This window comes from Phyllopteryx taeniolatus, chromosome 4 (assembly GCF_024500385.1).
Source record: "Phyllopteryx taeniolatus isolate TA_2022b chromosome 4, UOR_Ptae_1.2, whole genome shotgun sequence".
NCBI classification, from domain to species: Eukaryota; Metazoa; Chordata; class Actinopteri; order Syngnathiformes; family Syngnathidae; genus Phyllopteryx; species Phyllopteryx taeniolatus.
In genome coordinates, this window is record NC_084505.1 from 4,278,390 (window position 1) to 4,304,469 (window position 26,080).

General features: G+C 41.3%; 2 protein-coding genes, 1 long non-coding RNA gene and 2 other non-coding genes across 12 annotated transcripts in view; 4 read left to right on the forward strand and 1 right to left on the reverse strand.

Moving 5' to 3' along the window:
* The window catches only part of LOC133477408 (E3 ubiquitin-protein ligase DTX4-like), a 41,169-nt gene extending 34,673 nt beyond the window's left edge, over nt 1-6,496 (reverse strand). The window contains exons 1-2 of one of the 2 annotated variants that reach the window (XM_061772119.1): nt 6,195-6,496; nt 5,089-5,315 (exon numbers count right to left, since the gene is read on the reverse strand). In XM_061772119.1, the coding sequence (XP_061628103.1) occupies nt 5,089-5,315; nt 6,195-6,268 (301 nt within the window). In that variant the 5' untranslated portion in view covers nt 6,269-6,496. Of the gene's footprint in view, nt 1-5,088; nt 5,316-5,435; nt 6,031-6,194 lie in introns of those variants that run through there. The other variant, XM_061772120.1, reaches the window with a different exon arrangement.
* Nucleotides 5,689-7,612, forward strand: LOC133477409 (uncharacterized). Of its 4 annotated transcripts, none has more exons than XR_009788345.1 (3): nt 5,689-5,803; nt 6,775-6,890; nt 7,248-7,612. It is a non-coding gene; the product is annotated as an uncharacterized LOC133477409 (long non-coding RNA). The 4 variants fall into 4 exon arrangements; XR_009788344.1 differs by lacking the exon at nt 5,689-5,803 and adding an exon at nt 6,487-6,625; XR_009788346.1 differs by lacking the exon at nt 5,689-5,803 and adding an exon at nt 6,496-6,625 and having other exon boundaries at nt 6,830-6,890.
* A 2,450-nt stretch (nt 7,613-10,062) lies between these two features.
* On the forward strand, nt 10,063-10,135 carry trnat-ugu (transfer RNA threonine (anticodon UGU)). The gene has a single exon. It is a non-coding gene; the product is annotated as a tRNA-Thr (tRNA).
* Nucleotides 10,136-10,351: 216 nt separating this feature from the next.
* Nucleotides 10,352-10,424, forward strand: trnak-uuu (transfer RNA lysine (anticodon UUU)). The gene has a single exon. It is a non-coding gene; the product is annotated as a tRNA-Lys (tRNA).
* Nucleotides 10,425-10,742: 318 nt separating this feature from the next.
* Nucleotides 10,743-26,080, forward strand: part of LOC133477410 (ribosomal protein S6 kinase beta-2-like) — a 42,602-nt gene continuing 27,264 nt past the window's right edge. The window contains exons 1-10 of one of the 4 annotated variants that reach the window (XM_061772123.1): nt 10,747-10,950; nt 11,436-11,490; nt 12,637-12,674; nt 17,923-18,065; nt 18,790-18,904; nt 22,183-22,251; nt 22,346-22,493; nt 23,301-23,358; nt 24,593-24,693; nt 25,006-25,096. In XM_061772123.1, the coding sequence (XP_061628107.1) occupies nt 22,213-22,251; nt 22,346-22,493; nt 23,301-23,358; nt 24,593-24,693; nt 25,006-25,096 (437 nt within the window). In that variant the 5' untranslated portion in view covers nt 10,747-10,950; nt 11,436-11,490; nt 12,637-12,674; ... (1 more) ...; nt 18,790-18,904; nt 22,183-22,212. Of the gene's footprint in view, nt 10,951-11,435; nt 11,491-12,636; nt 12,675-17,922; nt 18,066-18,789; nt 18,905-22,182; nt 22,252-22,345; nt 22,494-23,300; nt 23,359-24,592; nt 24,694-25,005; nt 25,097-26,080 lie in introns of all 4 variants that reach the window. The other 3 variants (XM_061772121.1, XM_061772124.1, XM_061772122.1) reach the window with 3 other exon arrangements.

A 26,080-nucleotide genomic window follows, 5' to 3' on the forward strand; every position in this document is an offset into this window, starting at 1 on the left:
ACAAATGTGGACATTAATCTTTCTCAAGAAAAACCTCAAATTAATCGAAACAGAGTAAGGCCATTTATATGCAAATCGGTTTGCATGGTGAAAAGACACATGCATGCTGTGGGGATCTTCTCCTCTTGTCCTTGTGTTTCGTGTTCCGGAGTCTGTGGGGCGGGACTTTTTTCACTCCTTCCTGATCTTGGGGTTGGGGGGGGAACCACTGGGGCGACCTCCTGGGGAGTAATGGTGGTGTGATGGTGACTCGCCCATGTTCCGTTGGTGTTGGGGCGGTGCCGGCTGGCACCCGCCTGGGTCCCCCGCTTTGGCTGCTGGTGGGGGCGGTGGGTCACTCCCCAGGCCTGCTTCCCCCTCTTCTCTCCGTTCCCTGCGTCCCGCTGCGGTCGCCTCTTCCTCTTCCTGTGGGGGAGCCGCGCGGTCCCCTGCGGGCTGTGGGGCCTGCTGTGGGGTTCTTTTCCCTGTCTGGTTTGGCGCGGGGGTGGGGTGGGGGTCCACCTCCCACACTCAGGGGCGGGTAGTGGGTGCTGGCGGGAATGTGTGGGCGGGGGCGGCCGGGGTCGGTGCTGCGTGGTCTAGGTGGGGTGGTCCTCTTCGTCAGTGGTTGTCCGGCCTAATGGGCCCGACCTGCAGGAGCCATGTCTCTTAATCACTCACTTAGCACATACTCACACCACTCACTGTGTATATTTTTCTCACTAATCACATCTGGGAACATACACTTATCAAAGGGTTCCTGGGGGACTGGTATGGGATCGGGAGGGTGTGGGTGTCGGATCGGGTTTCAGCACGTCTGTGCTGCTTCCCGGTCCGTGCGCCCTGCCCTTCCCCCCTGCCTGCCCCCCTGGATTTTAAATGAATCACACGCACTCCCCATGTTTTAATGCACCACATACACCCATCTCTGGGGGGCAGTGGGTCGTGGGTGTGGGGGGTTTTGGCTGTTAGGCAGTAGTGCCTGGCAGCCCTGACCCCACCCCCTCGGCTCACTGACCTCTTCATATTTGAAAGCACCACACCACTCGGGGGAGAGGTGGGGGTGGGGGGTGGGCACTGATACACGGGGTATGGCCAATGACTGCCAGTCGGGGACCTAGCAGTCATAGTGACAGAGGGGTAGGTGGGTCTCACTTAGTTGCACGGCGGTGCTCCTGAGGCCGGGCCCCCCTGGGCTGGATGACTGCTTGGTGTTGGGGCTGACCTCTCATGGCCCGCGGCTGGTCCTTGGTTTACCCCCCCTTATCGTTCCCTTGTCGGGTGCCCCTATCCATCCTCCTCTCCAACAAACAAAGGAGGCCCTGCGGGTTGTGGGTGGCGTCTGGCTCTCCTGGGGGAGGAAGGCAGTGATGGGGTGGCGGGGCGTGTGTGGCGGTAGGTGGGGTGGTGATTTGGCTGGGGGTTGGCATTGGGTCCCTGCGGCCCCCACTGGGTGGCCAGTTGTTGGGGCGCCTCGGTGGTGCTGGCGGACTGCCCTGGGTCCCTCGGTGTGGGACGTGTCCCGTCCACCGGGCTGCTCTCGGGTGGACCCCTGCGCCTGATCCCGATCCTCGATTGATTGGGTGGGGTCCTCAGCCTGCGCGGTGCGGCCACAGCAATTACACGACATTTCTGTCAGTCTTTGTGCATGTAAAACGTTGTCAATTCACTTGTATGTATCCGCAGGCACACACCCCTAGGACTCTTTCACTGGGTGTGGGGTCTCTTACTTACTGCGACAAATAACTCATGAATATGCAAATCGCTTGTGTATCCCCTCACTTATACTCTCGTCCTGTAGACCTTTATAATTTACATAATTAATCCCACCACACTTCAGTTGTACAGCCGGGTTCACGACCCTTGTCCTGCATGCTGCTTCTCCTATCCTTGTCCTGTTCTATCTTGTCCTGTCCTTCCCTCACAGGGTGTAGCACCCCATGCAACACTCATTTAATGTTTCATTGTTGTAGATAATGTAATGAGTTACTTCTCTCATCCTGTTTACAATTAGTGCTTTGTCTTTTGTCTTTGTTTTGCTCTCCCTTCTAGAAACTTTGTTCTGTTCGAGTGATCAAGTCTGATTCTCAATAAAGCTCAATTATAATACTAAGAAACCACAGCGGAAGCTTAAAAACTCCACTGTGACACAGTAAAACTGTTCCAGCATAAACGAGATACAGATTTTCCATTCTGCTTTACCGAACAGCCGAACAGGACACACACACAAAAAAAGAGTAAGGCAATTTGCACACTTTGATTTCCTCGGCTGTTTTAAGATGCCTCGTTAATATTATTAAATTTTATTACTTGGCCTTTTGCTTACCTGCGTTAAGAGCGTTCCTAACTTAACATGATTTTTTGCATTTTAGCACCATTATGTCTTGCTGTGTGTATGTTATGTTGTAATATTACACATCTAAAACTATTACATTAAATACTGTCAAATTAGCAAACAATTTCTCAATGGTCAGTTTGTTATTGTGAGCATTTCAACAATAATCATGTTTGCACTGATGTCACATTTTGGGCAGCTACCTGGATGTGTGGCCATTTTGGAGGTATACAAATCTAAACACTGGTTGGCCGGGGTTAGAAGTGCTTGGTAATAAGTCTTTTTCACAATAACCTCTGAGAAAACGCACAGAAACTACTAAAGCCAATCAAAAGCCATGCAAACACCAAAGGCATGAAAGAAGTGACAAAAAAATCCAAAACATTGTTGGGGGTTCTGGGGGGATCCCCCGGGCCCCTGCAGAGAATGTGTTTGATTTTAACATAAATTAAGCAATCGGGAAGACTCTTAAGAATACATCCATCCATCCATTTTCTGAGCCGCTTCTCCTCACTAGGGTCGCGGGCGTGCTGGAGCCTATCCCAGCTGTCATCGGGCAGGAGGCGGGGTACACCCTGAACTGGTTGCCAACCATTCGCAGGGCACATAGGAACAAACAACCATTCGCACTCACAGTCATGCCTACGGGCAATTCAGAGTCTCCAATTCATGCATGTTTTTGGGATGTGGGAGGAAACCGGAGTACCCGGAGAAAACCCACGCAGGCACGGGGAGAACATGCAAACTCCACACAGGCGGGGCCGGGGATTGAACCCGGGTCCTCAAAACTGTGAGGCTGACGCTCTAACCAGTCGGTCACCGTGCCGCTCTTAAGAATACAATAAGCCAAAATAAAAACAAAATTATTCACGCAGAAAAACGTATTTACACCGCTCAAGTACATGTTGATGTACAAATTGAAGATTGAAATTAAATTTGCCTAATTTCTTTGCTTTTTTTTTTGTTCTGGCCTCCAACTTGAGCCAGGCCCATCTCCACCTGTTGCCTGCTTCAAGCTGTGCCACATGAATACCATCCTCCTCTTTAAGCACTCATTCTGAAGAATTGACTAAAATCATTGTCTGTTTCACTTCATTTTTCACTACTGACAACTTCAAAGGCTAGTCCCAAACCAATCCTTCAGGAAAATATTAAATATTTTTCTGTTTTATTGTCCATTTCTGAATTTGAAGTTAGTTCAATCTGTGTTGTGACATGATACTTAACATGGCTCCGTCGCTTAATTCATTTACCATTAACATCCATAAACTAATTAAATAATTGTAGCCGCATTTCCTAATTAATACAAGATGTACTAGCGCAGGGGTGTCAAACTCATTTTTGTCTCGGGCCGCATTGTAGTTATGATTTTCCTCGGAGGGCCATTAGAAGCAGTGAAACCATATAAATGTTTAATCACCAAATCATATTATTACCATTACACAACAAATTGAGGGAAAACTAGTTTTGAAATCAGAAGACAAGGATAATAAGTTTGTTCAAGTATTGTTTAAGTTACTGTAGAAGAAGGGTTTGGTAACAGAAAAATACAGTATCTCAACATTATTGTTTATTATTATGACAATTTGGAATTTGGGTACAGATTTTAGCAAAAATCACAGAAGCTGACGAGCATGATTTGCCTTCGCGGGCCACATAAAATGATGTGGCGGGCCACATGGGATTAAAGGTCAGAGGACAAGGATTTTAAAAATGTTTCTTGATAACTCTAGAACCACTATAAACCACATCTGCCATTTTGAAGTGATTATATAGCACATAAACAGCAGTTAATTCGATAAATATGCTGCAGAATGCGCCTTCCGCTTTCTGCATCCAGCGCTTCCCGTCTTCGGCTCTATCTGGCGCTGTGACGTAACATGAGCCAAACGGCCTCTTCATTCGGCGTTGTGTGCAATTGTTCCCGTCCTTGTATTTGTTTTCGTATGATTTAAACAATGTCACGACGGTGTATTGTGTGGCATTTGGTTGTACAAATAGTTTAGGCAGTGGAAAGAGGTTTTTTTTGGGCTTTCCAAGTGAAAAAGGAATAGGTGACCAGTGGATAGGGAAAGTCAATTGACAGGGGAAGAAAGCTATGTGTGCCAAGCAAGCATTCCAAAACTGTGCTGATCACTTCGAACTGCTTTTTGTGAAATCAGCAGTCTGCGTGAACGGTTAAATGCTACTGAATGGCTGGACTGTGTTTTTTCCGAGTCACCAGACACAAATCAGTACTTGGTGAGAGACATTGATGACTCAAAAGTAACTATTGCTGGTTTGAAAAAGTAACTGTAGTCTGATTACTCTCCAAGGGGAAGTAACCTGTTACTTTGCTCGCTACTCAAAATGGCGGAATTTTGGAGTAACGTGTTACTTTGTAATGCGCCCTACTTTGTAACGCGTAACCGGCATATCACTGCACCAACCACGCATGCGCAGAGCAACAAACAACCGCAACAATGGACAGCTGCTTTCGCTGAGAAGCTATCTTATAACAGAGGTGGGGTCTTACGACACCAACTATCTGCACATACAATGCCGTCCTTTCATCCCTTCCGAAGAGATTCAGTAATTTGGTCTCAAACAAACAAACAAGTACTTTTGGGCTTCAAGTGCCGCCAAAACCACTTTTATCTAGTCTGTGTGTATGCAATTTATGAAGCCTGCGCGGATGAGGGACGAATTCTTCTACGAAAAATGTCCTGAGCATACAGTACCAACATGACATGCTAGCTTTGTGCCATAAACCTATACCATGCTCCCTGTCTTACCTGTGTCTTGTCTGAACTGGTGCATGGATTGGAGATCAATTATGTACGGAGAGAGTCGACTCTCCACCTGGCCGAGGACGACGCTCCCCCCGCGGGTATCTCCACTCCGAATGGCCGCCTCTATTTGATGGGAGACGGCTGGGCTGTAGGGCCGCCACCGACCGTGTTCGTTCAGCCATTCCCACACCACCACAGCAGAGGCCACGAGCATGTTGTTACTGTTGGCCCTGCCAAGGAATTAAAAGATGTAACAACGAACAACAGCAGTATTCTCAATTTAAATCAACCGACTGACATAATTACCATTTATTATCACAATAACAATAAAACGAGGGGGTTTAGCTTACATGAATCCACTGCGGAGCTAACACCAAGAGAAAGCAAAGCATTCCTTTACAAATAGCATAATTCCTAGCATGGCCACTCAGCGAGGAAAAAAAAAATCACAGTACTCTGTCGACAGTCTTTTGCAACAATGTCATAATAGGTGAACTGGTCACGAAGAAAAGACGAAGTGCTGTCTATATTAACAGACTTTCCCTTTGCCATCATCCCCTTTGGACACGCTGATAGCCTCTCTGAAGAGTCGCTGGCATATAGCGAAGGCCTTTTAACATCTTGTGGGAGTCAGTGCTGTCCATAGAAGGAAGGGATGTGTTGATGCGGGCAAAGCATAAAAAGGCAACGTTTCAGCTGTTTTTCGCCGTAGAAAAAAGTACGTGCTACATAGTTCCTCATTCAAATCCGATAGGACGTATGTGGCGGCTGCTAAAGTGTGTTTTTCTTCCTGTTTGGGCGTAGCTGGCGAAAAAAAAGTAGTAGCTTCCCACCAAAAACGGAGACACTGTAGTAACGACTCTCCCCCTCGGGTGCAACCCGGATCCAAGAACAAGTTCCACGGGTCTGCCCAGTCAGTAGCCAGTGCCCAGCTCAACTAAGTTGCAACGTTAGCGCTGCTCAATAACTGTACAAACTACACACGGTGCACCGTTGCGTTTACTGGAAAACCACGTTTTAAACACCATGTCCAATAAACACGCTTTAACATGTAGTTACCGTAGATGGCAAACTCAAATTTTGCATTTGAGCCACCTAGCCCTACTCACCTGCTAATGTGATCTCCTGGGTCCACCATGCAAGACTCTCGGATACAATCCTGCATCGACGCACAGCTTTTCATGAAGCAACTCTGCTCTTGTGTCCCCCTGCTTCCACCATTGCACCCCTCGCTACCACAAGGGCTCGAACAAAGCCAAGAGCGTCTTTTTGAGTGGAACCAAACTTAGAGTCCATGTAAGCGTAACAGCCAATAGAAAAAACGAAAATGAGTCATTATTATGAAAAGGCATCCAATCCCTCATGTTTCCTTCGGTCTAACTTTACTCTGCAGCGGGCAGACTTGATGCGAGTATGGCGGAAGACCTTTGGTACGCTGTCTCCGCCTGCTGCCAATCAGCACCTCGCACATATTATACAAAGTCAAAAGACAGATAGGAGGTCTTTCGTTTGTTGTCTGGCTGGGTCCAGTTGGCTTTAGGTTTGTACTTTGTTTATAACAGTATCTATATGGCAATGCCACCAAACAGCATTTCATTCTTAAACAATGCCAAATGCATCACATTTGATACAAGCATTTCTGAGACCTATTGCATAATTTTATGGTAAAAACTTCACTCTTGTATCCAGTCTGATATTTCTCTTCCACCCCCTGGTGGATACCTTTATCACTACAACAATTCAGACAGTACATGGGACAATCCAAGATGGCAGCCTTCTGAAAGTTCCCAACTCCCTGGATCAAGGTAAAGAAAATTGCGATTTTTACAATTTTCGAGTGACATTTTCAATGAGCTTCTAACATGAGCACTAAATCTGTTGAATCAATTTATAATTACTTATTTTTTTTTGCATTTCAATACATAGTAAAAAGCGTCCATAAAATGTTTGTTCAAATTTGATACTCCAGGTAAAAAGTGGAATTTGGTAGTAATACCCTCAATTGTGATGACCTTTTTTCTCTTGGTGCAATATGCATTATATTGATCATTGTGTATCATAAATGTTTTGATCACTGAATTACACAAATTACAATTGCAATGTGATATTTACAACAAATAATTGCACTTGAAAATTGATAAACCTATATTTCTGTACTTTAGATGGCTAAACAGTACACTGCTGAAGATGTCCTACGCTTCCTTGATGGCAATTTGAGTGACAGAGGAGTTGATGTCTGCAGATGATGAAGTGTTGGATAAAGATTGGACCCCTAATGCAGACTACAATGAAGAGAACTCAAATACTGGTAGTAGCAATGAGGAAGATAAAACTGTTGCTGATAGGCTTGAAGAGGAAGAGGAGGGTCTCAGAATGTCACATGCAACAATACAGTGTGGTAGAAGCAAAGTGAAAAGAGAAGAAAAGAAAGGCACATCCAGCTGCTGAGTTTGATAAAAAAGTAATGACCAGATGAGTAATAAAAGAAAAAGTCACTGGAAACAGTCACAGTTTTAAAAAAAATGAAGAGGCTGATGTTCTTGTTATCGCCTGAACTGCTGTTTTTTCATACTTACTACTGTTCATCATACAAGAAAAAGTTATTGGAAAAGGTAGCTGTTTGAAAAAATAAGAGGCCGATGTTCTTGTTGAATAGCCTTAACTGCTGTTTTCATGCTTACCACTGTTCATTATAAAAGAGAAAAGAAGAGGCCTAAGGAGGCTGATGTTCTTGTATTGCCAGAACTGCATGTAATGCCCAATGTATCATTTACGATACAAATGAAAAAACTACATGCAAATACAACCCCATTTCCAATGAAGTTGGGACGTTGTGTTAAACATAAATAAAAACAGAATACAATGATTTGCAAATCATGTTCAACCTAATTTAATTAAATACACTACAAAGACAAGATGTTTCATGTTCAAACTGATAAACTTTATTGTTTTTAGCAAATAATCATTCACTTAGAATTTTATGGCTGCAACACGTTCCAAAAATGCTGGGACAGATGGCAAAAAAGACTGAGAAAGTTGAGGAATGCTCATCAAACACCTCTTTGGAACATCCCACAGGTGAACAGGCTAATTGGGAACAGGTGGGTACCATTATTGGGTATAAAAGGAGCTTCCCTGAATTGCTCAGTCATTCACAAGCAAAGATGGGGCGAGGTTCACCTCTTTGTGAACAAGTGTGTGAAAAAATAGTCGAATAGTTTAAAGACAATGTTCCTTAAGGTACAATTGCAAGGAATTTAGGGATTTCATCATCTATGGTCCATAATATCATCAAAAGGTTCAGAGAATCTGGAGAAATCACTGCATATAAGCGGCAAGGCCAAAAACCAACATTGAATGACCGTGACCTTTGATCCCTCAGGCGGCACTGCATCAAAAACCGACATCAATGTATAAAGGATATCACCACATGGACTCAGAAACACTTCAGAACACCCATCCACCCATCCTTCCATTTTCTGAGCCGCTTATCCTCACAAGGGTCGTGGGAGTGTTGGAGCCTATCCCAGCTATCATCGGGCAGGATGATACACCCTGTACTGGTTGCCAGCCAATCGCAGGGCACACATAAACAAACAGTTCGCACCCACATTCACACCTAGGGGCAATTTAGAGACTTCAATTAACCTACCATGCATGTTTTTGGGATGTGGGAGGAAACCGTAGTGCCCGGAGAAAACCCACGCAGGCACGGGGAGAACATGCAAACTCCACACAGGCGGGGCCGGGGATTGAACTGTGAGGCAGACACTCTAACCAGTCTTCACCGTGCCGCCTTCAGAAAACACAGTAAATACAGTTCGGAGCTACATCCGTAAGATGAAACTTGAAACTTGAAACTCTACTATGCAAAGCAAAAGCCATTTATCAACAACACCCAGAAACGGCTTCTCTGGGTCCGAGCTAAGATGGACCGATGCAAAGTGGAAAAGCGTTCTGTGGTCCGACGAGTCCACATTTCAAATTGTTTTTGGAAATTGTGGACGTTGTGTCCTCCGAGCTAGAGGAAAAGAACCATCCGCACTGCTATGGACGCGAAGTCCAAAAGCCAGCATCTGTGATGGTATGGGGCTGTGTTAGTGCCAATGGCATGGGTAACTTACACATGTGTAAAGGCATGATTAATGCTGAAAGGTACATACAGGTTTTGGAGAAACATGCTGCCATCCAAGGCATGTCTTTTTCATGGACGCCCCTGGTAATTTCAGCAAGACAATGCCAAACCACATTCTGCACGTGTTACAACAGCGTGGCTTAGTAGTAAAAGAGTGCGGGTACTAGACTAGCCTGCCTGCAGTCCAGACCTGTATCCCATTCAAAATGTGTGGCGCATTATGAAGCGTAAAATACGACAACGGAGACCCTGGACTTGAACAGCTGAAGCTGTACATCAAGCAAGAATGGGAAAGAATTCCACCTACAAAGCTTCAACAATTAGTTCCCAAACGTTTATTGAATGTTGTTAAAAGAAAAGGTGATGTAACACAGTGGTAAACATGACCCTGTCCCATCTTTTTTGGAATGTGCTGCAGCCATAAAATTCCAAGTTAAGGATTATTTGCTAAAAACAATAAAGTTTATCAGTTTGACCATTAAATATTTTGTCTTTGTAGTGTATTCAATTAAATATAGGTTGAACATGATTTGCAAATCAATGTATTCTGTTTTTATTTATGTTTAACACAACATCCCAACTTAATTGGAATTGGGTTTGTCATTTTTTGTATTGTTTTTTTTTCCAAATTTTGTGAAAGGGCAAAATTAAGGTTCCATATTCAAGAAATCAGAATTTTCAGTGCATTATTTCTGGGCTCAGGCATTACAGGGTTAAGTATGAAAGAGGCTTGTGTCCGGGGATGTGGACAGTTGATCAAATCACATTCCCTTTCCTTAGTTGCTACCTGAAATTACGGTTATAGATTTTTTAACACATGGGTTCGCATCTGTTTCACTAAGGGCTCCATAGCTCAGGGGTTAGAGCACTGGTCTTGTAAACCAGGGGTCGCGAGTTCAAATCTCGCTGGGGCCTCATGTTTTCATTTTCAATGATTATTGTGCTAGACAAACACAACTCCAAACTCATGATTTCTGACAGATTACATAACACAATTTACCACAAATTCTTCATTATTGTATGTCATCTGAAATTGTTGATCACGATACGGGCATTCAAAGTGTCCAAAATAATAAATTTTGCAATACGTTGTGCAGTGATTTCATTATCATTGCGGTGATTGTAAAACGAGCCCGGATAGCTCAGTCGGTAGAGCATCAGACTTTTAATCTGAGGGTCCAGGGTTCAAGTCCCTGTTCGGGCGATTGTTTTGATTCACATTACCCTAAAAACATACTTACCTCTTATTATCTTTCACATTTTACATCATTCATTGGTCATCAAAATACGAGACTTCAAGCGTACTTGGCATTCCACTAAAAATGAAATATGAGGCTGGCAGGCGTCTCTCTTTTGTCGTGCTGTACTTCGACAGACCCTCACGTTCAACACTGGACAATAGGTATAAAACTAAAGTATATTCAAAGAAGGTACTACGCCGCACGTACTTGGATTACACAGACGTGGCCATAAAATGGCTTGCTATCCGCCAATCAACACAAAGGAAAACAGACAACCGATGACGTATGGCAATGACGCATTACAACACCAGGAAGAAGCCTGCACGAGGGCAGCCTGGATCCTTGGAGTGAAGCACAATTTAGGGGACTACATGACAGAAAAAGAACAGAATCTCGCGGACACATTCATTTTTGTACAATAATCGTTTTGATTATACAATCGTTGTCCCGAGTGAACTAAGAAACCCCCGGATGAAAGACTGTTGTCAGGTAAGCCGTGTTGTTACCTTTAGGTTAGCGGCTTTTACAGTGTGCTAAGCTAACACAACTGTCATCTTCAGTGACGATCACAAACACAGGGCTGGACGTTAGTCGTGAGGAAGTAGCAGCTCAACACGCTTTTAGGTCATTTGAAAGCTATGGTTACCTAAGAAACACTGTTTCTCTTTTCCTCACGTGTTTTGGTTGCCACTTGCTAGCGTTGCTCGTGACGGTCTTGCTTCCAACCATATTATCTCGATTAAGCGTTCAAACACACTATTGAGGTGTGTTTATCTTTATTAGTGTAGTTTAAATACTTGATACTGACCTAACTATTCACAAGCTGACTGCTCACAGTGTTGTCATTGTTTTTTGAATGGCTTAACAAACGGTACAGACCTGTTCTACCTGCGTACTGAGTAGGATATACAGTATATTAGTATGTTTTACATCCAGTTAAAAAAAGAACCTTGCCTGACTAGTGTCGGTTACAGGATGGCCGGAGTGTTCGACATAGACTTGGAGACTGAGGACGTCAGTGATACAGAGGTCTGTCTTCAGCACTTTTCCGCTAAAAACTATACTGTATTTTGCAAAGATGCAGTTCTGTGCGAACGTCCTAAATCGTTGATTTCAAAATGACCATTTTTTTTTTTTTTTTACAGCAGACTTAAAAACAATAACTCATAGTATGTTTACTAAAAATTTCAAACCACCTGTATATCAAAATAGAAGACGTGAATGGCTAGAGATTTGAAACGCAAATAAAATGAGCCCAAGTTTGTAAGAATAGGATAAGGGTTAAGGATTTTATGCTACTTTTTATGTTGCAAAGCGGTTCAAATTAATTTATCCAGAAATCAATGTAAATCACTAGGAAATACGTGAACAAAACCTTGGCTCTTTGGTAGACAAATGCCCATATGTTTATTGGTTGAGATGAAAATGTGATGTTTAAACACGCCATTTTCCTCATTTTTCAATGGTGGCGTCTGCTTTAGCCGTCTCATTTTGCACCATGCCGAGAGCAAGCCAATCATCAGATTTACATCAAACGTCACTGAAAACTAAAATAATAATAGTTCATCACGTCGATATACCTTTCACAATGAGGAACGTGATTTTGGTGGACCTCCGCTAAATCCAACTTCTGAAAATCCGGCACAACAAAATGGAAAGAAAACGGCGGCCGGCGATCTGGATTTAGTAACATATCTACTAATAGGAGACACATGAGGTTTACATAAATTAATGCAAAACTAATGTACAGAAAAGGGTGAAGAGGAATGGTGCACAAATCAACAACCAATTATACTTTAAACCTTGTCTCTATAAGGGTGCAATTTCCCCCTCGTGGAAGTCAATATAGTGCCACTGAAACTGTCCAGCCTTCAAATTCATATTGACACCCTGTCTGTTCTCTCTGCTCCATTGACAGAAAGTAGCCTGTGAGTTTAAGAGAACAACAGCTGGACAAACAAACCTAAATACACCTTTCTATGAATTGTTTCACATTTATAAATAGTTTAGCCTTGGTGGAGGTTGGTGTGCTACTATTTGGTCTAGTTTGATCAGTATAACACAGCTAAAATAACAATTATAATGGTGGCCCAAGACTCTTACACATCAATGTACGTAAGAATGTATTTGTATTACTTGGTTTAACTGGTTGGGCTTGTTGTTCCCCATCCTTAGGAGGATTTTTATGATGACTCCGTAACAGAGCCGGACAAGTAAGTTCAATTCATCATTATGCTTAAACATAGATACTAAATTCACTTTTACTCCTTTGTCATTGTGCAATACAAGTACAATAGTATTCAGATACAACTCTCCATATTTATATAGTGGATGGAAAAAGTCTACACACCCGTGTTTAAATGTCAATTTTTTTTTGTGTTGTAAAAAAAAAAACTAGCTAAAAATACAACAAACTATACAATGTTATATATCTACATAATACAATATAGTATAATTACATATTTACATAATGCATTACATCATAGTGCATGGTGAAAAAAAAGTGCACAGGCTAAAAACATGCAACAATCATGTACTGTATCCCTCACTTTTTAAACGAGTGACCTTATTGCGACCTAAATTCCTATGACATTTACAACTCAATTTATTATTATTTTATTTATGAGTAAAAAACTGAGACAATATGGTTGCACAAGTGTGCACACCGTCTTATAAGTGGGAATGACGTGTTTAGAATGAATCACATTCAAACTCAGGTTAAATGGGAATCAGCACACAAAACAGCCCGAAAGCATGCTGCTGCCTGCTGCCGGCTCCATGTTGTTACAGTGTGTACGGAAAGTATTCAGACCCCCTTAAATTTTTCACTCTTTGTTATATTGCAGCCATTTGCTAAAATCATTTAAGTTCATTTCCCCCCTCATTAATGTACACACAGAACCCCATATTGACAGAAAAAAAACAGAATTGTTGAAAATTTTGCAGATTTATTAAAAAAGAAAAACTGAAATATCACACTTTTTGCAGTCGGAATTGCGCTGTAATTACTACGAGGAGCATTTTCATCTTTGTCAAAACTTGGAATAAACACAACCGTAACATAAATAATGTTGAGAACTCACCCCATAAGAATCCCCCATAAGTATTCCTGTAGATAGCATTGCCTCCAATCAAATAAGAGGTTCGTCGATGTTCTTTTCGTCATTGTCGTTCGCCAGACACTTTCACTTTTTGCAGTCAGGTTTGCTGTTTTTGCAGTTCTTCTGCAATGCGTCTTCATTTGATCGACAACAAACAGAGCTTCCATAATTTGCAGTAACAGTTATTAGTACTTAAATGCATGAGCAGATGCATTAGTAGCCATGTGGCTCCTTTGAAATGGTACCTGATTGGCCGACTGTCATATCCCCACTCGCTCAACACAGAGTATGCTACTGTATAGTTCATACAAATAAGAAGACGCTGCTCATGGAATTAAGTGCACGTTTGGCTGATGGCGTTTTGCGGGCCAATTTCATGCTGACATAAAATTGATCCCACGGGCCGGACATAATTCCTCCTGGGCCATGAGCTTGATATGTCTGCGCGAGAGGTATCAGCCAGTGCTTGACGCACCGCCTCTGGTAGCATCTGAGATTCTTAGAACCGTAGTTCCATCTGCAACCTTCAGCTTCTGTCTTGCTACCCTACCCCTTAGCCAAGACATACAACAGTATGAAGAAGACGGGAGATTTTGTCACATGTATTAAACAACCGGTACTTCCAAGAAATTTCTGCAGCTCCTTCAGTGTTGCTGTCGGCCTCTTGGCAGCCGAACTGACCATTTTCTACTAATTTTTTAAATCAGTTTTGATGTCCAGTTTTTAGTAGACTTTACACCGATCTGATCGGCTTGATCGGTATCGGCCGATAATTAGCATTTTATGCTGATCGGCTTTAATTCCATACTGGATCGGTCGTGGCCCGGGTTAACAACGTCCGCCACCGGTGCCATCAACCTGCAGGGGGCCGGTGGAAATTCAGCTACGGTGGGTCAAAGACGAAGAAGAGGTGGAAAGCGGGTTCTTCGGCAGAAAGAGAAGAGGAAAGCATAGAGCCTAAAACTGAATGTGGGGACTTTGAATGTTGGGACTATGACAGGAAAATCTCGGGAGTTGGTTGACATGATGATTAGGAGAAAGGTTCATATATTGTGTGTCCAGGAGACCAGGTGGAAAGGCAGTAAAGCTAGAAGTTTAGGGGCAGGGTTTAAATTATTTTATTTTTATGGGAAGAGAAATGGTGTTGGGGTTATTTTAAAAGAAGAGTTGGCGAAGAATGTCTTGGAGGTGAAAAGATCGAGTGATGAGGCTGAAACTTGAAATTGAGGGTGTTATGTATAATGTGATTAGTGGCTATGCCCCACAGGTAGGATGTGACCTAGAGGTGAAAGAGAAATTCTGGAAGGAGCTAGACGAAGTAGTTCTGAGCATACCAGACAGAGAGAGAGTCGTGATTGGTGCAGATAGTAATGGACATGTTGGTGAAGGAAATAGGGGTGATAAAGAAGTGATGGGTAAGTACGGCATCCAGGAAAGGAACTTGGAGGGACAGATGGTGGTAGACTTTGCAAAAAGGATGAAAAAAGCTGTAGTGGACACTTTTTTTTCCCAGAAGAGGCAGGAACATAGGATGACCTACAAGAGCAGAGGTAGAAGCACGCAGGTGGATTACATCTTGTGCAGACGATGTAATCTGAAGGAGGTTACCGACTGTAAGATAGTGGTAGGGGAGAGTGTGGCTAGACAGCATAGTATGGTGGTGTGAAAGATGACTCTGGTGGTGGGGAGGAAGATTAGGAAGACAAAGGCAGAGCAGAGAACCATGCGGTGGAGGCTGAGACAAGGACGAGTGTTGTGCAGCTTTTCGGGAAGAGGTGAGACAGCCTCTCGGTGGACAGGAGGAGCTTCCAGAAGACTGGACCACTGCAGCCAAGGTGATCAGAGAGGCAGGCAGGAGAGTACTTGGTGTATCTTCTGTCAGGAAAGGGAGAAGGAGACTTGGTGGTGGAACCTCACAGTACAGGAAATCATGCAAGGAAAAAGGTTAGCTAAGAAGAAGTGGGACACTGAGAGGACCGAGGAAAGGCGAAAGGAATACATTGAGATGTGACATAGGCAAAGGTAGAGGTGGCAAAGGCCAAACAAGAGGCATATGATGACATGTATACCAGGTTGGACACTAAAGAAGGAGAAAAGGATCTATACAGGTTGGTCAGACAGAGGGATAGAGATGGGAAGGATGTGCAGCAGGTTAGGGTTATTAAGGATAAAGACGGAAATATGTTGACTGGTGCCAGTAGTGTGCGAGATAGATGGAAAGAATACTTTGAGGAGTTGCTGAATGAGGAAAATGAGAGAGAAGGGAGAGTAGAAGAGGCAAGTGTGGTGAACCAGGAAGTGGCAATGATTAGTAAGGGGGAAGTTAGAAAGGCATTAAAGAGGATGAAAAATGGAAAGGCAGTTGGTCCTGATGACGTTCCTGTGGAGGTATGGAAGCATCTAGGAGAGGTGCCTGTGGAGTTTTTGACCAGCTTGTTCAATAGAATTCTAGCGTGAGAGAAGATGCCTGAGGAATGGAGGAAAAGTGTGCTGGAGCCCATTTGTAAGAACAAGGGTGATGTGCAGAGCTGTGCGAACTATAGAGCAATAAAGTTGATGAGCCACACAATGAAGTTATGGGAAAGAGTTGTGGAGGCTCGACTCAGGACAGAAGTGAGTATTTGCAAGCAACAGTATGGTTGCATGCCTAGAAAGAGTACCACAGATGCATTATTTGCCTTGAGGATGTTGATGGAAAAGTACAGAGAAGGTCAGAAGGAGCTACATTCTGTCTTTGTAGATCTAGAGAGAGCCCATGACCGAGTGCCCAGAGAGGAACTGTGGTACTGCATGCGGAAGTCTGGAGTGGCAGAGAAGTATGTTAGAATGGTACAGGACATGTACGAGGGCAGCAGAACAGTGGTGAGGTGTGCTGTAGGTGTGACAGACGAATGGTCAGGAAGTGAAGAAACAGGTTCTAGCAGGTTGGAACGGGTGGAGGAAGGTGTCAGGTGTGTTATGTGACAGAAGAGTCTCTGTTAGGATGAAGGGCAAAGTTTATATAACAGTGGTTAGGCCAGCCATGATGTACGGATTAGAGACAGTGGCACTGAAGAGACAACAGGAAGCAGAGCTGGAGGTGGCGGTAATGAAGATGTTGCGGTTCGCTCTCGGAGTGACCAGGTTGGATAAAATTAGAAATGAGCTCATCAGAGGGACAGCCAAGGTTAGATGTTTTGGAGACAAAGTTAGAGAGACCAGACTTCGATGGTTTGGATACGTCCAGAGGAGAAATAGTGAGTATATTGGTAGAAGGATGATGAGGATGTAGCTGCCAGGCAAGAGAGCTAGAGGAAGACCAAAGAGAAGGTTGATGTATGTCGTGAGGGAAGACAAGAGGGCAGTTGGTGTTCGAGAGGAGGATGCAGGAGATAGGCTTACATGGAAAAGGATGACGCGCTGTGGCGACCCCTAAAGGGACAAGCCGAAAGGGAAAGAAGAAGATGCTGATCGGCTTTATCACTGGGCTTCATCTTGTAAACTCAAAGGCGACCAGATACACTCGTTGCCACGACAACAACAATGGGTCGCGCATGTATTGTGTTGGTCAGAAAAATCAACAAAATGGGGAAAAACCTGTGGTCGTGATAGTCACCGGTGCTCGGGAGAAGACGTTCATTCAAGGATTGCTTGAGGTATGTTCACATACTTTTACTACGTTACGGCTCGCAAGCAGGCAACAAACCGTTATGTCGCCTAGCAAGCTAGTGCGCTAGCACTAACGGTTATATGTAAACATGCCGCCGTTCTGTCAAATCATGCTCTAAAATCTTGTGTGTGTGAAGCAATTTAATTACAATAAAGTAATTTAATTACAGTAAGTTAGCACCATTATTTCTGTAATGTTGGTTTGACATGATTATGACCCAAAAATATTTTTGAAGATACTCAGTCGACAGTACATGAGTATATACGGTAAATGATGTAATTTAAATGATGACTTGGTCTTGTGATCGGATTGGTGATCGGTTATCCCTTTTTTTTAAACTCGCTGATCGACGATCAGCCCCGAAAATCCTGATCGTGTAAAGCCTAATTTTTCGTACTGCAGTGTTGTGCCATATTTTCTCCACTTGGTGGTGACTGTCTTCTCTTCTATGTTCCATTGTACGCAAATTTAATGCCTTGGAAATTCTTTTTACCCTTCTCCTGACTTGATACCTTTGAACAATAAGATCCCTCTCATGCTCTGGAAGCTCTTTGCTGACCATGGCTTGTGCTATAAAGTGGAACTACAAAAATGTCAGGAAAAGCCTGGTTCATCTGATCTTTATTTGGGATTACTCTTTAAATGATGGCAGCTTTGTTCGGAGTCCCATTTAGCATGAGTTTGAATGTCATTGGTTCTATGTCTGTGTAGATTCTCAGTCATCCAGGTTATGGTAATCCACAAAGGTTGAATCGAAGCAACTCGACTTGACAAGAACAATTCCAGCTGCCTCAAGTCAACCATTGCAGATGAGAGTGATTAGTTTTGAAAACAGCCATATCCCCAATTATAAGGTGTGTACACTTGTGCAACCACATTACCTCAGTTTTCTTTTCATCAATTTTGGAAGGACAGCTAGTTCTTGTGCCATATTTTCTATACTTAGCTCATGTTTTTTTTTTTTTTTTTTTACTTCCCCCTCTTTAGAATATTTAATTTTTTTTCAAATGAGTTGTACATTTTATAGGTCACATTAATGTGAAAGGAGTTTTGAAATGATTTATTTTGGTCTCATTATGTATATGACAAAAACCAAATTTTTGAACAGGAGTTGATGAAGCTTTTCTCATAGACACTGTATTTATATTGAATAGATTCAGCCTTTGAATTTCAGCCCCGATATTTCTGTTTAGAGTTTGATGGTCCCCATCATTGCAGATCCCCCCCTGGGTACTGTAGTTTCTTCCCATAGTCTGAAAACATGAATGTTAGGTTAACTGAAGACTGATGTGAAAGTGAATAGTTGTCATCTTGTCACTGATTGGTGACTTAAAATTACCTGAGCTCCATGTCACTGGTGACTCTGAACAGCATAAAACAGTTGGAAATGAATGGATGAGTAGAGAGACAATAAAATATACAGGTATCCATACAATACCTTAAAATAGAATATGTATTAAGACAATCCATTTCAAGTTTAACTGCAGGGCTCCAAGCAAGTTAATATTAAATAGCACATAATGCATATTCATACCCAAATTACTTACTTGTAATTTTTTATTTGGTTCTTTAATCCAGTGTACAGAAAGAAGAGGTGGAGCTGACCAGTGAATGTGTCAATAGAGACAGTGAGAAAGTGGGACCTGATTTCTTTGAGCTTCTCACTGTGCTTGGAAAAGGAGCCTATGGCAAGGTGGTTTATGTTTGTTTTTCTGTGTGTGAGTGAGTGCGGACATGGATTTGAGCAATGACAATTTTATGAGCAGTCATCGTTTTGGTAGCTGCTCTGTGCCATCCAACAAATTTGATGATGCTCACATGAGCTGAGCTTAAATCTAAACATCGTGTTAGGGTTTCCAGTTCGTTTTCAACAAAATGTCATGTTTTTCTTTTTAAAGCCCCTCCATTGAACACCTACCTCTGGAAGTCTGCTTAGGTGTTGTCGTACGTGTATTCTAATGTGCTTGAAGCATTTTGCTATACACACAGACTAGCCACAACATATGACCACTTAAAGAAATCTACTAAGATTCAGTTAAGCTATATGAAGGATGTAGCCTTTATAATGCTATTATAAACAAAACAATGTTGATAGTACACTGGGCAAGGCCGGCCTGAGCCGATGTGGCAATCAGTGTGAGATTTTATTTGGCGCCCACCCTTCATTTTCAATGTACATACAGTGGGTACGGAAAGTATTAAGACCCCCTTGAAATTTTCTGTCTTTGTTATATTGCAGCCATTTGGTAAAATCATTGAAGTTAATTTTTTTTCCTCAATGTCCACACAGCCCCTCATATTGACAGAAAAAAACAAAATTGTTGAAATTTTTGAGGAATAAAAAGAAACAAATATCACACAGCCATAAGTATTCAGACCCTTTGCTCAGTATTTAAGAGAAGCACCCTTTTGAGCTAATACAGCCATGAGTCTTTTTGGGAATGAAGTTTTTCCCACCTGGATTTGGGGATCCTCTGCCATTCATCCTTGCAGATCCTTCCCAGTTCTGTCCGGTTGGATGGTGAATGTTGGTGGACAGCCATTTTCAGCTATTTCCAGAGATGCTCAATTGGGTTTAAGTCAGGGCGGAACAGACATGGAGTTGTTCTGAAGCCACTCCGTCGTTATTTTAGCTGTGTGCTTAGGGTCATTGTCTTGTTGGAAGTTGAACCTTCAGCCCAGTCTGAGGTCCTGAGCACTCTGGAGAAGGTTTTCGTCCAGCATATCCCTGTACTTTTCCGCATTCATCTTTCCTTCGATTGCAACCAGTCACTCTCTCCCTGCAGCTGAAAAACACCCCCACAGCATGATGCTGACACCACCATGCTTCACTGTTGGGACTTAATTGGACAGGTGATGAGCAGTGCCTTGTTTTCTCCACACATACCGCTTAGAATTAAGACCAGAAAGTTCTATCTTGGTCTCCTCAGACCAGAGAATCTTATTTCTCACCATCTTGGAGTCCTTGAGGTGTTTTTTTTTAGCAAACTCCATGTGGGTTTCATGCGTCTTGCACTGAGGAGAGGCTTCCATCGGGCCACTCTGCCATAAAGCCCCGAGTGGTGGAGGGCTGCAGTGATGGTTGACTTTCTCCCGACTGCATCTCTGGAGCTCAGCCACAGTGATCTTAGGGTTCTTCTTTACCTCTCTCACCAAAGCTCTTCTCCCCCAATTGCTCAGTCTGGCTGGACGGCCAGCTCGAGGAAGGGTGGGGGCGTCCCAAACGTCTTCCATTTAAGGATTCTGGAGGCCACTGTGCTCTTAGGAACCTTAAGCGCAGCAGAATTTTTTTTTTAACCTTGGCCAGATCTGTGCCTTGCCACAATTCTGCCTGAGCTCTTCAGGAAGTTCCTTTGCCCTCTTGAGTCTCATTTGCTCTGACATGGACTGTGGGCTGTAAGGTCTTATATAGACAGGTGTGTGGCTTTCCTAATCAAGTCCTATCAGTATAATCAAAACACAGCTGGACTCCAATGAAGGTGTAGAACCATCTCAAGGATGATCAGAAGAAATGGACAGCACCCAAGTTCAATATATGAGTGTCACAGCAAAGGGTCTCAATAATTATGGATGTGTGATATTTCAGTTTTTCTGAATCTACAAACATTTCAACAATTCGGTTTTTTTTCTGTCAATATGGGATGCTGTGTGTACATTGAGAAAAAACATGAAATTAAATGATTTTAGCAAATGGCTGCAATATAACAAAGAATGAAAAATTTAAGGGGGTCTGCATACTTTCCGTACCCAATGTATGTTTTAAAAATAATTTGAATAGCATTGCTTATAACATTGTCTTTAATTAAAATAACTCACAAAAAGTAAAATAACATTTAAAATAAATTTATTATAATTTCAAATATAAAAATTAAAAACTGTAGATGCATATTGTCTACTATGCTTGTATAATATGCAATGTATTTTTACTCATATGCATGATTTTAGCGTAGATTAGGCCAATGTAGACATTGACCGAGTAGGTTTAATCTACTTAAATGATCTATAATAGTTAAGACACCTTCATGCCGCAAAGCTACAGAAATAGGGTTAATTAATTATTAGCATACCATGTTGAGGCTAATCGCTCAGAAGCAAGTTATCAAGCAAGTACACAGTGCTAAATAACGGGGATGGTACTTGCAGAGGTACGAGCAAGTCACAATGTGCGAGTTGCAAGTTTCAAGCGTGGCAAAAATTAAGCAAATTGATTCTGATTTAAATTTAAAGCATTTCATAATTACTTGATTTAAGCAAAGTTATTCAGAAAATTGCTCAGTTACAACATATATTGGAGCGATGATGATAAAATTCACAGATTATCAGACATTGGCACCAATAAAAGCTAAACACAACTGAGTATGAAATGAAATTTAGATAGGCTATTACATACATTGTCTTTTTTACAGCTACCAGTACAGTAACTTACTGTGATCAATCTTGAAATATTTTGTAGCTACATGAGATTTAAAGATATGTAATCATCAGTTAAACATTTCACAAGTTGTTTTTGGTGTCTATATGTTTTCTCAAATATATTCGTGTGTGACTGGCTAAATGAAACATTGAGTTTGTAGACTTCGTACGTTGCCCCTTTATGAAATGCGTATTTTATGTGTGTGTATGTATGTGTGTGTGTATATATATATATATATATGTGTGTGTGTGTGTATATACGTGTATCTATATGTGTGTGTGTGGATATATATATATATATATATATATATATATATATATATATGGTTGCCCATAAATATATATTTATATAAATTTATATATATATATAGTTATATTTATATATATATTTATATATATATATATATATATATATATATATTTATATACGTTTGTGTGTATATATAGATGTGTGTGTATATATATATGTATATATGTGTGTATATATATATATATGTATATGTGTATGTGTATATGCGCATTTTTTATGTTAGTGACCTGAAGGCAACATTTCTTTAGGTTTTTCAGGTGAGGAAGGTTCAGGGTGCCATGTCAGGAAAAATATTTGCCATGAAGGTTCTCAGAAAGGTACTTTTGAACACACATCCTTTAACCTCCTCTAAAAGAGAAACAGTCCAAATTTCTCACTAACCATTTGGCTTTTCCTTATGTTCCTATTGAGGCCAAAATTGTGTGCAATGCTAAAGACACTGCCCATACGCGAGCAGAGAGGGAGATCCTCGAGACAGTGAGACATCCTTTCATTGTGGATCTCCTCTACGCCTTCCAGACGGGTGGTAAACTCTACCTGATACTGGAGTATTTAAGTGGTAAGAGTCTGAAGGCCCTACTTAAGCAATGTATGTCACATCTTAAAATCAAGGCAATTTAATTATGAACACATATAATATAGTGGAACCTTTTATGGTTGGACACCAAGGCAGGAACAATTCAGAGTTTAACCTAAATATTTCAGGAACTATACACCGTTTGTTACATAAAAATTAATGAGTTAGAACCACCGTCATGCATGACATCACGCAAGAGCTCTGCATATCTTTTGAGATGCCAGATATAATAATTTGTTTTATTTTTGTGACGCTGACACAAAAGAACAACATAAAGCTGACCATAGATCAGGAAATGGAACATACTGCAATTTAGTAAAGCTGTATAGAAATTTCTGTCCTGACTGCTCAGTTTCAGAGGTTGACAATATTAACAAATGATGAAAAGAATAAAAATGAAATAAAAAACGATGTGCATTTTTTTGTGTTTAACAACTTACCTCTCAAACATGGGAAGTATTGTACCTCTGCTCAACACATCTGTCTCTCATCACAAAAGTTAAGACTGCACAATTGACTGTTTTTTTTCTTTTCATGTTTTTCCACTTAAGTGACATTCAAGAATGTAAGCATGTTGAAACAATTCCTGTATAATCACAAAGGTTTTATAATGGTGACAGTTTATTTATTTGTACTATTATTTGCTATGGGAAACAGTTTTTCAAAGTTTGACCTAATCGGCTGTCAACCAGCGTCCTGGAACTGATTGTGTTCAACCTTAGAGGTTATACTCTAACTACTCTTTTAGAGCTGGACTGTTATGCCTTATGTGTAGTTGTATGTCACCAGGAGGAGAGCTGTTCATGCAATTGGAGAAGGAAGGCATCTTCATGGAGGACACCGCTTGGTAAGGATTCTCTCTCCTGTTTCAGAACACTATTAAAGTACTATTTGATCCAGCTTAATTTTGCGAGTGTGATATACCGGTACTGTATTTTGTCTGCTGTTTAAAATGTGCTAACAAAGCTGATTGGAAATCACAGGCATTGTAGTCTGAAAGTAATATATTTTTGAATATACAGTAGAACAGTTTTTTTGTTTTGTTCTGTTCTTCCGCCTGATATGCATTGATTGTGGTGCGATATAGTCGATTTGCACTGTTGCATTTCTGTTTACATGGTACACAGTAGGGCTGCACGATGATGGCCAAAATAATAATCATGGTTATTTTGATCAAGATTGTAATCACAATCAACATCATTTATCACTAATTTTTATTGCACTACTTTTCAAGAAACAATATGTAACAGTTTTCTGTGCAAAATGAATCATTTAATAAGAATAAATAATAGATAATAAAAAAAATGTACCCCAAAAAATTATACTTTCCCAAGGGCTACCTGAATAAATATGCAATGACAAAGTGTAATCACAAATTGCAGTTTAATGGAAGCAAATACAGTAAATGCATCGCAGTCAATAAAAGTAGTCTGCAAGCACCGACTTTTCATTTGAAAATCCCCGTCGTCAATATTGTGAAATGTCAAGGACGGGTATGTGTCAGTTGTTCTGCTTGACCGTTGGTCAGTTGTGCACGGTCACAAACTGCAAAGAACTCGACAGTTGTGATTTCCCTCTCGATTTACTCCCGTAGTTTTTTTATTGCGGTCAGGCCACCCGAAAAGTTGAAATCAAGGCATCTGCTACAATGATAGTTAATACTAGGCGGAGAGGGCCAACTTCCAAATAAAAGCTTCAAATATTCTTACTTTGGACATCAGTGCGATTTTAGAACTTTATTTTGAAGCTGGCCCGGAACGCGGTGCCGGCGCTTAATGAAGCCTTAACCATATGTTCGCCCACTGGTGCCTGGCTGACTAGGTTGCGTGCACTGCTGCAAATGAAGCACTTTTCATATGCAGCAGTGCCTGCATTTTAAACATTTTTTAAAACTTGCAGATGATCAGGCTCATTTAATCGTGGCAGCCAAAGTCATGATCACAATTAAAATTTGAATATTTTTGCAGCCCTAGTACGTAACATCACAACTTTAGGAATTTGGGGTTGTTAACTTGCTTTTTAGAAATAATCTCTATTCCTTGATTTTTGGTCATTGACTTAAACAATTTGTGCATCGGCAGTTTTTATCTAGGAGAGATCATACTGGCTCTTGGTCATCTCCACTCTAATGGAATTATTTACAGAGACCTCAAACCTGAGAACATCATGCTTAATCACCAAGGTAAAAATAAGACAAAATTTGTTTTGGACTACAGTGTATGCATGTATTTTGTTGTATTTGATTTTGTCTATTTTTATTTTCGGGATTTGCTTGAAACTTTGAAATCTTCTCATGGAAGGTTTATTTGTAATTGTGTTTCTTTAAACCTTTTTCCATTATTTGACTGAATGTTACAAAAATATTTTGTCATGCATATCTGTAGCTTTATGACACAGCATGAACACTTTCCACCTTCGAGGAGTTCATCTTAGCTGCAACAGAATCAGTGCAGTGGCTCTGCAAATTCTTATTTTCTTACTATTTTATTTAAAGGACACATCAAGCTAACTGACTTTGGCCTCTGTAAGGAATCAATTCACGATGGAAGCGTCACACACACATTCTGCGGCACCATAGAGTACATGTGAGTATCTCACTCACTCAGTCTCTCACTCACTCTACACCACAACTGATCTGTGCAGAACACGGATTAAGTCAATTTAAGTCATTTATATAGTGATCGTCCTTGTTAGCGACTAAATAAAATGTAAAATGTGACACAGCAATGTATATTTGCAAGACACAATTTTCCTGGCAGTTGAAGTGCTTGTGTGCTTGTTTGCTCCGTGAACAGGGCAGGAATATAACAAGATACTAGTTGGCCGATCACTGGCGATTTCTTCACTGGGCTTGTTCACGTTAGCATTAGCAGCTAGTTTCGCGCGATAGTTTTACAGGGGGCTGACCGTGGGCTGTCTGGGGTTCCTGTTCCTAAAAGTCTTTTTAAAAAAATTTTTTTATTTATTTTTTTCCCCCCCTTCATTTTTTATTTTATTTTGTATTTATTAATTTTTTTGGACAGTGTGGTATTCTCAAGAATCAGTGTTGTATTTTTTAATTTGTTTTTCATCTGCTTTATTTACTGATCAGCACACAGCTCCAATAACATCCATTCGACATGAGGCTGCATTCTTTGTCTTTTTCTTCTTCGTCTCTTATTGATTTAATATTTTTACATGGTGCCCCATTGTGTTCTGACACCACAGTTATAAAAAGGTGCCTTTTAACAAGATGATGAACTTGTTCCTCTTTTTTTAATTAATGCCTTATGTTTTTGATACTCACAAGAAATGCCAAGTTTAAACTGAAATCCATTTAGATTTGTGTTTTGTATATTTATATTCGTGTTTGTATTAGTGTTGCACCAAGTACTGTACCAGTACCAAACCTAGGTATTTTGATGTAAAAAAAAATAAATAATAAATAAATAGTATGGTACCATTTGTTACAGTACCTGTATTTAAAAAAAAAAAACAAAAAACATACGCGACAACGCTCCAATTGTGTCTAAAAGGCCAGTACACAAAAAGCTGATGGTCAGCCAATGACTGCCTGTCTGCCAACAAGT